This window comes from Artemia sp. Qi Xiang Cuo, chromosome 12, assembly GCF_049724085.1.
Source record: "Artemia sp. Qi Xiang Cuo chromosome 12, ASM4972408v1, whole genome shotgun sequence".
NCBI lineage: Eukaryota > Metazoa > Arthropoda > Branchiopoda > Anostraca > Artemiidae > Artemia > Artemia sp. Qi Xiang Cuo.
In genome coordinates, this window is record NC_142805.1 from 15445175 (window position 1) to 15459097 (window position 13923).

Here is a 13923-nt window from a genome sequence, read left to right on the forward strand (position 1 = left end):
TTCAGATTGGTAAATATAAAGAAAGGAGAAACAAATTGATAAAGAAAAAGGATAATGATCTGGTAAAGAAGGGAGAATAGTCCAAGTTTGTGTTTTTACTACTGTTTTTTTGAAACTGGAGAGATGACTTTTTTTAAGTTCTGATATTGCCATATGTTCTTTATAATGCTGCTTAATATGGTCTTATTTAGATGATCACAAAACTATTACTAGAATAAAAGCTTTGTATGAGTATATCACATTTTAGTTTTGACACCCCGCAAATCTTCAAACGCCATCTTCATTCTTTTTTCATTAAAGCTTAAAGCTAGACACTGAATAAACAAAACCTGAGTTGAACTTAAAAATTAAAATTTACAGACCTTTTATCCAGCGGCGTCATTTCATTCTGAACTAAGGGGGGGGGGGGGGCTAAGCAACTTCTGTGGGTCCCCCAAAGTGGCCAGCTCATTGCTGTTTAAGAGCAACGTTCCTTCACAGTGGATAGCACAGGCCTCTCCCAAAATCAACTATAATAATAAGAAGCAATTTAAAAGTTGTTAATAAATACAGAGAACTTAAGTTAGAAACTGGTTCACAGTTTATTGGAAAACTGGGAATCAACGAGGTCTCATTTTTCCAAAACTACCAACCATAGCCTCGAAATCCAATGATTTCACACAATTTTTTTTCACTAAACACCAACATCAGATCCCTGAGCCTTTCGTCAGCCGTTGTTGATCTTAAATTGGTTTTGATCAGGCTTAATTTGGAAAAGAATCTCATTGCAAGCCGTTGTGATAGGCAGAGTAATGAAGATTTGTATAATTTTCAAAACTTCAGAATATGTTATCAACACTACCTTCACAAAATTGTGAAGTGCTAAGAGATCTTTTGGCATATTGCCTAAAGAGTCGATGTATCTTCTCAAGAGATCTGTTTGTGAGGCAAACAGGGTTGTGTCAATGCAAACTTCTTTCTAATGCGCTGCCACACTAGCTAGTCAGCTCGTATTGAGAAAGTGCGGCAGATCAAGATCTAATGCAGGGATTGACTCTAACAGTGAAAAAGCATTCGTGAAGCGGCTTTCAAACTCACAGCAAAATCTGTCTATCACAAGAAAATAATCCCTTCTGAAAGCATCGTTAGTTGATTCTTCCACTTCAGCATGGTCACTTTTTCTCAAAGTCAACACGGGTACAACGTCAGGTAAGCTGGAAGCTACTTACTGTGCACGCTTTGGTCTTTTCCATGAGGAACCAGATTTCTGAAAATTTTACAAAAGTTCTTCAGTGAGGCCACACTCACGAGAAAATTCTTTTGCTTTATGAAAAATTACATCAAAAGTTTTTTCGGCTTAAATGTCAATAATTTTATCTCGCGTAGCTGCAGTAAGACCAGTAGCTCTAGAGAAAACTAGGTCTACCGCCTACAGTTGGTCAAACAGAGATATTATGGCAAAAAAAAAAAAAAAAAAAATCCGCTAGATAGAGTGTAAATACAAATTCAAATGTCTGAAGACTGGTTGCGAATCCGTGGGCCTGAGCCCACGTCTCAAGAATGTTTTGGTAATTAATAAAACAGTCAAGATAAAGTTGTATCTATTCAGTACTTCGTTCACCAATATATACCAGTATATCAACCTTGTTGTAAATGATTTTTTCAACTGAGGAACAGTTATGCCAGCGGCTTTCTGAGCATTAACAAACAGTTGGTAGTGTATATTGCTATTCGCGATAAAACAATACAGCTATTGAAGAGTGGAGGAGAAGGATGTCATTTGTCTCAAGTTCTAAATACAAGCACCTAACACAAGGTTGAGTTTATGAGCACGGCGGTGAATGTAAATAGCATGCGGTGCAACTGCTTTAAAACCAGCTTGCATAACTGAATGTGGCCACTCCTGACACTGGCTTGATATTTTCATAGAAAAAAAAAACATATTTATCCCCACCCCCCTCTAGATGTCAAGCAGTAAATTTACCCCCGCCCCCATCCAAAATTTTCTTGAATTGACACCAATTGGTAGGTCTCTTATTTGTTTTTTTTTTTCATGTTTTTCTCAACTTTTTTACAAGTTGTTTCAAGCCAAGCCCCCCTCCCCCCCGTGATAAGGCCTTTAAATTTTGAAGTAGAAATATTGGTCTTTGATTGTTGGTACAATTTCTTTTTAACTGTCCAATTAACAAATTTTTTGTTTTTTCATATTTTCATTTTGTTATAATCTTGGGTATGTAAGATAAGGTACTGTCCTGAAGATTTTTATCGATTCTTTGAAGTGTCCTTTTATATATAATATTTTGTCTTATCTTTCCTGAAACCATGAAAAAATAAATGGTCTGAAATTCTCACTATGATTGTCTAAAAATTCAAAAAGCTGAATTTCAAGACAATTCAGAACAGATTCAAGAACACAATCAAAGAAATAAAGAGTATATCATTCGTATATATAGAGGGGATCACTGCCCCAGAATCGCGTAACCGACATGTATAATTTTGTTACAGATCCAAGGTCACCTTGTTGTATTGTAATGAAAGTTGGGCACCGTGGCTTTTACAAAAAGACAATAAAAATGTGTGATGAAATATGAAATAGAAAAATAAATAAATATGTTTCGGAATGAAGCTCACAATAGATTGTTGTGAAGTAAAGCTCTATTAGAAACGAGAATGTTTTAATTGAAAACACAATTTTTTCACACTTACGATCAAATCAATATAATTGTGACTACTGATTTGGGGCCCCTCCTAAAATCAGAGGGGGGCAATAGCCCCCACCAGCCCCTCCCAAATAACGCCTCTGCTTTGTTCTGCAAGCCCCATGGAAAAGAAAGATTTAAACAACTCTTCAAAAACACACCTAACTTCAAATGTGTTAAATATGATCCTGGTTAAAAGCACAATTTCTTTTAAAACAAGGATTAGCTATAGATTCTAAAGAGATATCAGAAATGATATTAAAGAAAAAACTGTGGAAAACAAAATAATTTGGAGAAAATAGTTTGTAGGTGACATTTAGTCTTGAGAATGTTGTCAAATTCAACTTTCGGTTATCTAATGTGCGATTTCACACGAATGGTGGACTTCTTGTGGGATTTTTCCTATTCTTAATAAAAGAAATTTTCAAAAAATAGCACTATATTTAATAAAAATGTTTTAAAAAAGACAAATCTTTTACAAATTTTATTAGAAACACGTTAACAAGCTGATAAATATGCATTGCTGAATATAAAAAGTGTTTTCACACCTATTGTTCAGATGAAAAAAAAAAACTATATAAATACAAAAAAGTTTTTCTCCAGTTATTAAGACTACTTTTTATTACGAAAGTTTCGTGAACATACAAAACCCTTACACACTGATATAAAAAAAGTGTTTTGCCACAGTGTGAGTTCTTTGATGATTAGATAGGATGGATTTTCGGGTGAATTTTTTGTCACATCTATCACATTCGAAAGGTTTTTCTCCAGTGTGACTCCTTTGATGATTAGATAGGCCGGATATTTGGCTGAATTTTTTTTCACATCCATCACATTCGAAAGGTTTTTCTCCAGTGTGAGTTCTTTGATGATTAGATACGATGGATTTTCGGGTGAATTTTTTGTCACATCTATCACATTCGAAAGGTTTTTCTCCAGTGTAACTCCTTTGACGATTAGATAGGCCGGATATTTGGCTGAATTTTTTTTCACATCTATCACATTCGAAAGGTTTTTCTCCAGTGTGAGTTCTTTGATGATTAGATAGGATGGATTTTCGGGTGAATTTTTTGTCACATCTATCACATTCGAAAGGTTTTTCTCCAGTGTGACTCCTTTGATGATTAGATAGACCGGATATTTGGCAGAATTTTTTTTCACATCTATCACATTCGAAAGGTTTTTCTCCAGTATGAGTTCTCTGATGCCGAGATAGGGTGGATTTTAGGTTGAATTTTTTGTCACATCTATTACATTCAAAAGGTTTTTCTCCAGTGTGAGTCCTTTGATGATAAGATAGGCTGGATATTTGGCTGAATTTTTTTTCACATCTATCACATTCGAAAGGTTTTTCTCCAGTGTGAGTTCTTTGATGATTAGATAGGATGGATTTTCGGGTGAATTTTTTGTCACATCTATCACATTCGAAAGGTTTTTCTCCAGTGTGACTCCTTTGATGATTAGATAGACCGGATATTTGGCAGAATTTTTTTTCACATCTATCACATTCGAAAGGTTTTTCTCCAGTATGAGTTCTCTGATGCCGAGATAGGGTGGATTTTAGGTTGAATTTTTTTTCACATCTATTACATTCGAAAGGTTTTTCTCCAGTGTGAGTCCTTTGATGATAAGATAGGCCGGATATTCTGCTGAATTTTTTTTCACATCTATCACATTCGAAAGGTTTTTCTCCAGTGTGAGTTCTTTGATGATTAGATAGGATGGATTTTCGGGTGAATTTTTTGTCACATCTATCACATTCGAAAGGTTTTTCTCCAGTGTGACTCCTTTGATGATTAGATAGACCGGATATTTGGCAGAATTTTTTTTCACATCTATCACATTCGAAAGGTTTTTCTCCAGTATGAGTTCTCTGATGCCGAGATAGGGTGGATTTTAGGTTGAATTTTTTTTCACATCTATCACATTCGTAAGGTTTTTCTCCAGTGTGAGTCCTTTGATGATAAGATAGGCTTTTCTTTGATGATAATTTTTTTTCACATCTATCACATTCGAAAGGTTTTTTCTTAGTATGAGAAACCCCCTGTTTTGTCATATCATTTTCAGTATGAATGTTGCTTGGCACCTGATATTGACAATTTAAATTCATTTCTTCCTTAAGACACATTCTTGTAAGACCTGGCATGCTGGATAATTCACATACTTCTTTGCTGATACCATTATCATATAGCATTTCATCTGAAAAAAACAAAAATAATATAAAATTCGCAAGAAATAAATCACAAATTTTTTTTTAATGCAATCAGTGTGGTCAGATTCAACAAAGACACATTTTTACGCCCCAAAACAGATTAAAAAAAAATAAAGAGATACCTTTTCATTTCGAAAAGCAGAAATACAGAAGATGATCTAATAGTTCGTGTCAACGAACAGGAAGTAAGGAGCAACCTGGCTCAATAGTAACCAAAACTCTAAAAAAAGGAATTTTGATGCCAATATACATAAAAAAAAATTGATTTTTATGCTGATTGCAAAAATACTAGTTTCTTTAAGTTTAGTCTTACCTATCAAAAGCTACGAGCCTGAAAAAACTTCCATTTTCGAAAAAAGGGGAAAAGACACCCTAAAAACATAGAATCTTAATGAAAATCACACCATCAGATTTAGCGTATCAGAGAACCGTATTGTAGAAATTTCAAGCTCCTATCTGCAAAAATGTAGAATTTTATATTTTTTGCCAGAAGAAAGATCACGGATGCATTTTTTTTTGTTTTTCTTTTTCAGGGGGGATAGTATTGACCCTGTGGTCCTAGACTGTCGCGAGAGGGCTCATTGGAACGGAAATTAAAGTTTTTAGTGCCCTTTTTAATTGACCAAAAATATGGAGGGCAACTAAGCCCCCTCTCCCGCTTTTTTTCCCAAAGTCACCCAATCAAAATTTTTAGATAACCATTTTGTTCAGCATAGTCGAAAAATTAATAACTATGTCTTTGAGGATGACTTAATCCCCAGAGTCCCCGGGGGAAGGGCTGCAAGTTATAAACTTTACCCATTGTTTGCATACAGAATTGGTTATTGAAAAAAATAGAGTAACTTCAAGGGGGATTTTTTGGGTGGTGGGGGGGAGGGGGGGGTTAGGAGCAGGGGCTTATGTAGGAAGATCTTTCCACGGAGGTAGTTTTCATGGGGAAGGGACATTGCTATGAAGGGGGTGTCGAATTTCCCAGCATTATTTAAAAAACAATTAGAAATTAAATAAAAAGAAACAAATTTTTTCAACTGAAAGTAAGGAGCAATATTAACTTAAAACCAACAGATATTATTGCGTATATCGGGGGGTTTGCCCCCCCCCCCACTCAATACCTCGCTCTTTACGCTAAAGTTTTCCTAGTACGTTCAAATGAGCAATTTATTCTAATTAAACAGCCTTTGTGATTCAGGGTTCATTCTCAAAGATTTGGAACAAAATTCGAACTTTAGCGTAAAGAGCGAGGTACTGAGGGCGGACCCCCTAATATACGTAATAATTTTTGTTTGTTTTAAGTCTTAATATTGCTCCTTACTTTCAATTGAAAAAGCTTGTTTTTTTTATGTAATCATATATGAAGCATGCCTTTATCCTCTTCAATATTTGACTCTCGTTTAAGATGGTCAGCCCTAAGTTTACAATCTGTAGAGATGTCAGGGGCAACAGAAAAAAGATTGGCTTCATATTTCTTTAATAACATAGAATATGTACTTCCAATAAAATCTTTATCATCATTTGACGATGTATCTTCAGGTTCTATAAAAAATCAGAGTAAACATCATATAAAGACACTTAAACAGTTTGTTACTTATAAAACGTTGAAACGCATTATATATATTTAAAACGCCAAAATTTTAATAGGGTACTCTATGGATGAGTAAAGATGAATTGGGACGTCTTGCATCTAAAGACCTATGAGCACGAAGTATTGCAAAGAGAGGTAAATTTAAAACTAAACAATTTTGCGAAAATACTGGCCGACATGACATGACTGGAAAAAAATGGATGGATGACTCACGATTTGGGTGAAAAATAAATAAAAATAGAAAACAAAAAGTAGGCCTATAGGCTACAATTGAAACCATCAACGTCAAAATGATGGATTAGACTTCATGCCCCCCCCCCCAATATAAACAATTAAATAATTTTTATATCGTTGCTGATTTGTTCCATTTTTGGTATTTTATGATCTTTTAGTTTTTGCTCTGAGTCAATTTGTCATCTTTATTTTAGAGCCAGACTCCTTGAAGAGTTTATCAAAAAACTTCTTATACAATATAACTTCTTTTTCTTAATATATCTTATCTTGTGACAAAAGATAGGAGAGATTCGACAAGAAAAGTTTTTAATATTTAACAGTTTAAGTTTAAAGAGTTGAGAGAAAGAGATAGGAAACAAAGAAAAAGGATAAGAAAAGTTTAACTAAAGCTGAAATGCTTGACATACTTTTATATATTAATGCTCTTTTACCATTTTTTTAATTTATGCCTCTCTTTGAAAACCTGTTCCTAAAGTAAAAGTAAAAACCAATAAGAAAAAACTTCAAGTTTTAATAAAAACTAAAAGTTTTAAATTAACGAGAGCAGTTCAATCATTTGAAGCAAGATAGGACTGACACTTCCCATGCTTCTGAATACCATAACATAATTTGCACTTTATTACTATTCCTAAAACATTGTATCTTTTCTTTGACAAACTGGATTAATTTACACTCTTTTGATTTAGTTCAACTATACGAGCAGAACTATTAATAGTGGCAGCCTTGAAATTTTTAATTTAACACCCTCAGTAGGCCTTGAGATATTGATGAGAGGTCTGATTAACAACCAACTTACACATATTGTCCTACGTTTTAGTTTTGAAGCAACATAACCTTTCCGTGAAAGTTTCTACTTTATACCTTGGTGTATTCTTAAGATATTCGGCCTGGATATATTGACGACCTAGATGCACTCCTATTTTGACTTAGTTCCATTGTTGCGGCCGAAGTAGTGGTAGAAGTAGCTGTAAAAGTCTCAAGCCTTGAGATTTTCAGATACACTATACACCTCTTTGATAACCCACATGTAAATAATTTGTAAATAATATACCTTCTACTGTCTATAAGACCAAAAGTATATAAGAATGGCAAAAATTAAGAAATAGAGTGAAAAAATGACATTTTCTCGTGTAAAATTAATTTTACATATTAATAAAATAAATTTTACCCATTATTTTGTTTGCTATAAAACTCAGCTTTTAACAGCTCTAACCATACACGGCTACTATAAATTCAATTTTAATTATTTTTACCTTGGTTACAAATTTACAAAATCCAATTTGAGGCATCATTTATATTAAAATACAAATTTTTTATTCCTTTTTTTGTTTGGTATTTTTTTAATTTTTAAGAATGGAGACTTTAATAAATCTTCTTAACAGTGGGTTTGTATAAAAAGCTTTGTTTTACTATAATATTTATATGCTATATTAATTTCCTACTTTTACCAACTATACCAATTTCTTCAAATATAATAATCAAATAATTCTTTTTTGTATTTTTGTTACACAACATAACATTCTAATTAATTCTGCATTACATCAAAGAGAATTGTCAAGGTTGGTCAAAGCAATTAAGGCTTTATCGTAGTAGCAAATAAAGGATTTTTGTTAAAACTCTAACCATTTATATAAAACGCAGACATGACAAAACGTAGATATGAGAAATAGCTTTAATCTGAGCTATTAAACATCTGTCTACGATGTTTTGGTAGCCCGCTAGCAGCACCCCTTGAGAAATGCCACATAACAAGCCATTTTCTGCCATATGGCACTATCAGTTGGTGTAATTTATAAAAAGCACGTAGATGTGAGAAACAGCTTTCTAATGAGCCATTAAGCATCTCTCTATGGCGTTCTGGTAAACCGCTAGCCCTGGAAAAAAAGGAGAAAAAAAGGGAGACAAATCAGTGCTACCCATACAAAAAAGTAATTTTTCTTATTTTTCAAGGTTGGGGACTGTAATTTCCCTGATTATGGTTTTCGACTTTGCTGATTCCAACGGTAAACTCATTTTGATCTGACGCCATTTTCGAGGGGTTTCAGGCTTTTTTTCGAAATTACATTAAATTTCTTTTCCCAATAAACTTTTATTTTTAATACGAACTGAAACGATAGTTACCATTCCTGAATCAGTGTCAGATGGAAATTTATTTTCACTAGGCAGTTTTTTTTCTAAAAGCGTTTTTTAACTTTTGGTTACTATGGCCTGTGATTCGCTCTTTACTAGGTTGCAGCTGCTGCTGCAACCATGATTGACAATGGGTAATTACAGACTCAGTAATATCATGATCATGGTCGTTTAAAAAGAGGAGACACTGGATTTGGACAGATTAGTCGACAATTTATGCAAACAGCAAAATCGACGATACTCCCTGCTTTAAGTATATTTCCTCACCCTTGTTCTGTTGTTCGTATCTTCATCAAAAAAAAGAAAAAAAATGCCCCCCCCTCAATTCTCGTGAACTGGAGCCACTGAAATGCCACCAACTTGGTATCTTCTTTTTGGATCTTCCTCCAGGCACACTTATGCTAATAAAAAATAGTGACTGATTACAACCTATTTTATATAATGTAAAGTGTCACTGCAATACGGTAATATATTTTTTTGCTCTTTGAATGCATGAGTGTGACGTCATTCACAAAGTTTTTTTTATTTCAAAATCGAGGCTCTAAAGTGTAGTCAGCTGAAGGGTGCACGTCCTGCCCATGACCCGTCAAAATATTGCCATGACCCAACGGTGGGGCATGCGTACCACGCTGGGAATTACGGGACTAGAGCATGGGAACAGCAACGGTCATTTTAAGTATCAAAATGAAAGCACATTTACAATTAAAAATAAGTGGGCATGAAACAACTAAAATGCTGAAGTGCATCCGAATGTAGCATAAATTTAACATCACCTAGGGTTTAAAGAAGAAATATGACGAATTTGAGCGGAAATGTTTTATTTGAATTGTAGGCAGTCCTCAACTTATACAATATAAAATTTGGATTCTGACCCGCTCAAGAATTGCGACCGCCTTTACTGCTTCATCATCTAAAAGCCTACAAATTATTGCAACATCACGAAACAGTGGGCAAAAAATGACAGGTATATCAGCTTATTTATTTATCACAACGACACTCGATGGAATAGAATTAGATTCCTGAAAAATGGTAAAATTCTTGGTTTTCTGATGTCTTCAGGGACTGGAAGCATAGGAGCTGAGAATGTAAATAAATGGGTAAATTTTAACATATGTTAAAAAAAATTCAATCCTCTAAAAAAACGTCTATTTAAAGTTTTTGAAATATTTTAGTAACATGACTTTATCACTCTTTTTACTACTAGAAATGTTGAAACTTTTGTTTTGAAAAATTCAGACATTTCTGACGATAAAACAGCTAGTAAAAAATGTTATATTAGTAGTCGCAAAAAACGAATAAAATCTCAAAGAACTTTATCCAACTAATAAAGTCAAGGTCATAATCCGCTTTCGATTTTGATAAAGTTAAAATTCATGAAAAACCCATATTTTGTTTAATTCTAAAATCATCCTTGCAGCAAAAAGGCTGATTCCACTCCATATACATTATCCACTCATTTGGTGACATTGTTGCCTTAAAAGCAAGTGAAACCAAAGCCTTGTTTGAAAAGAATGCCGTGAGTAGGGAGAGACACACTGGCATATTATTTTTATCGCTCACACTACTTGTACACTTGTACACATATCCATTGTACACAAAACAACAAAAAATTTCTCATGTGTTTTAAATTGTCAAATAGATCTGGAATTATAAAAGCTAGAAAAAAGTTCCAAAAAAATTAGTATATTGTTTTATAGAGGCGTTTAATTGGTATGGACAATTTTATGGCCTAGTTGAAACCATCTTTGCCTATTATTTACTAAAAGTTTTTTTTTTTTAATGCAACTAGTGCGCTCAGATTCAACAAAGACGCATTTTTACGCCCCAAAACAGATTCAAAAGAAACGTAAGATACACCTTTTCATTTGAAAAAGCAGAAATACGGAAGATCATCAAACAGTTTGTGGTACCAAACTGTAAGTAAGGAGCGACCCAGTTCAATAGTAACCAAAACTCTAAAAAACTGAATTTTATTACCAATAGATGCGTAAAAATAAATATGGGATTTTTATGTTGATTTCAAATATACAAGTTTCTTTAAGTTTAGTCTTACCTATCAAAAGTTACGAGTGTGAGAAAATTTCCCTTATTTTTGAAAAAAAAGGGAAAAAACCCCTAAAAACATAGAATCTTAATGAAAATCCCACTATCAGATTCAGCGTACTAGAGAAGCCTAATGTAGATATTTCAAGTTCCTATCTGCAAAAATATGGAATTTTGTATTTTTTGCCATGGATGCGTTTTTTTCAGGGGGAATAGTATTGACTCAATCGTCCAAGACTATCATAAGAGGGCTCATTCGAACGAAAATTAACAGTTCTAGTGCCTTTTTAAATGACTAAAAAAAAGGAGGGCAACTACGCCCCCTCCCCGCTCATTTTTCCCAAAGTCACCCAATCAAAATTTTGAGATACCTATTTTGTTCAGCATAGTCGAGAAATTTAATAACTATATCTCTGAGGATGACTTAATCCCCACAGTCCCCGGGGAAGGGCTGCAAGTTATAATGAAAGATCTAAAGCCGAACTGGCCAGCCATGACAAAAAAAAAACAACAAAGAAAAAAAATCTCAATGAAAACAACAACAAACGAGAGTGCGGCCAGTGGAGAGAAAAGAAACGAAAAATGTAAAACAACGCGGATATTTTGCCTGTATCACAAACAAGGCGTCTTCAGCACAAAAAGACATAAGAAGGACAAGATAGAAAAAAAAACAAGTTAAAACAAAATAATAGCATAAAAGATGCTATTATGGAGTTACTTTAGTGAGAACACCAGAGCAACTGAGGAGTAGTTAAAGTAATTTCCTTTTTTTCCTGTATTGCTCTGGTGTTCTCACTAAAGTAACTCCATAATAGCATCTTTTTCCTACGTGGATCAGTTTACGCCAATTGTATATTTTTTTTTGTTGCAGTTTTATTGGTTTTTTAGTTTTAACTTGTTTTTTTTTATCTTGTCCTTCTTCTGTCTTTCGTGCTGAAGACGCCTTGTTTGTGATACCGCGTTATTTTGCATTTCTTTTCTTTTCTCTCCACTGGCCACAGTCTCGGTTGTTGTTTTTTTTTCATTGAGATTTTTCTCTTTGTTGTTTTTTTTGCAAGTTATAAACTTTGCCCATTAATTACATGTAGTATTGGTTATTGAGAAGCATAGACAAGTTTTCAGGGGGGATTTTTCTGGTGGGGGGGAGGGGTTACTTAGGAATATCTTTGCATGGAGGAAGTTTCCATGGGGGAAGGGATACTGCTATGAAGGGGGCGCCAGATTTCCCAGCATTATTTAAAAAACGATCAGACATTAAATAAAATGAAAAAAATTTTTCAACTGAAAGCAAAGAGCATTATTAACTTAAAACCAACATATATTATTGCGTATATTAGGGGGTTCACCCCCCCCCCAAGTCAATATCTCACTCTTTACGCTAAGTTTTCTTTTACTTTCAAGAGTTATTTATTTTAATTAAACGGCCTTTGTGATTCGGGGGTCATTCTAAAAGAATTGGAACAAAATTCGAACCTTAGCGTAAAGAGCAAGGTATTGACCAACCCCTAATATAAGCAATAATTTTTGTTCGTTTTAAGTTTTAATATTGCTCATTAATTTCAGTAAAAAAAAAAAAAAAATTTATTTATTTAATCACATCAACAGCATACCTTTATTCTCGTCAATATTCGACTCCCTAAGATGGTCAGCACTAAGTTTACAATCTGTAGAGATGTCAGGGGCAACAGCAAAAAAATCGGCTTCATGTTTCATCAATAACATAGGATGTGTACTTCCAAAAATATCTTTATCATCATTTGAGGATGTATCTTCAGCTTCTACAAAAAATCAGAATAAACATCATATACAAACCCATAACAAGTTTGTTACTTATAATGCGTTGAAACGCATTATAAATGCGTTGTAACGCATTATAAATATTCAAAATCCCACAAAAATTTAATAAGGTACTCTAAAGATGAGTAAACATGAATTGGGCCTTCTTGCATCTATGGACCTTGTAAATAAATGAAGAACAAGAAGGGTTGCAAAGAGAAGTAAATTTAAAAATAAAAAATTTTGCGAAAATACTCTTCGATTATAGTAAATTCTGTCAAAACATTTATTCACTATAGTTGAAGTAATAGCTACCCATTAAAAAACGAATCGCAACCCATAGTAGAGAGAAGCTCAAGAAATGACTGGAAAAAATGGACGGATAACTCACCATTTGCGTGAAAAATAAATAAAAATAGAAAATAAAAAGTATACAATTGAAATCATCAACGTCAAAATGATGGATTAGAGACTTCATGACCCCCCCCTACCAAAAATCAAATCATTTTATTTTGTTGCTGATTTGTTCCATTTTTGATATTTTATAATTTTATAGTTTTTGCTCTGAGTCAATTTGTCATCTTTATTTTAGAACCAGACTCCTTGAAGAGTTTACCAAAAAACTTCTTATACAATATATCTTCATTTTTTCAATATATCTTATCTTGTGATCAAATATAGGAAACAAAAAAAAGGATAAGAAAAGTTTAACTAAAGCTGAAATGCTTGACATACTTTTATGTATTAATGCTTTTTTACCATTTTTTTAATTTAAGCCTCTCTTCAAAAACCTGTTCCTAAAGTAAAAGTAAAAACCTATAAGAAAAAACTACAAGTTTTAATAAAAACCAAAAGTTTAGCATTAATGAGAGCAGTTTGATCATTTGAAGCAAGATAGGACTGACACCCCCCATGCTTCTGAATACCATAACATAATTTGCAATTTAATACCATTCCTAAAACATTGTATCTTTTCTATTTTGACAAACTGGATTAATTTACACTCTTTTGATTTAGTTCAACTATACGAGCAGAACTATTAATAGTGGCAACATAACCTTTCCGTGAAAGTTTCTACTTTATACCTTGTTGTATTCTTAAGAAATTCTGCCTAGATATGTTGACGACCTAGATGCACATCTATTTTGATTTAGTTCCATTGTTGTGGCAGAAGTAGTGGTAGAAGTAGCAGAAAAATTCTCAAGCATTGATATTTTCAGATACACTATACCCCTCTTTGATAACCAGAATGTAAATAGTTTGTCTCC

At 33.5% G+C, this 13923-nt stretch overlaps 1 protein-coding gene across 5 annotated transcripts in view; it reads right to left on the reverse strand.

The window, feature by feature from the left end:
- Window positions 1-3222: 3222 nt before the first annotated feature.
- Window positions 3223-13923, reverse strand: part of LOC148945824 (uncharacterized) — a 34233-nt gene continuing 23532 nt past the window's right edge. For 3 of the 5 annotated variants that reach the window (XM_089098409.1, XM_089098407.1, XM_089098408.1), the window contains 2 exons: window positions 12490-12657; window positions 3223-4877 (listed from right to left, as the gene is read on the reverse strand). In XM_089098409.1, coding sequence (XP_088954535.1) covers window positions 3331-4877; window positions 12490-12657 — 1715 coding nt within the window. In that variant the 3' untranslated portion in view covers window positions 3223-3330. Of the gene's footprint in view, window positions 4887-6202; window positions 6424-12489; window positions 12658-13923 lie in introns of those variants that run through there. The other 2 variants (XM_089098406.1, XM_089098405.1) reach the window with 2 other exon arrangements.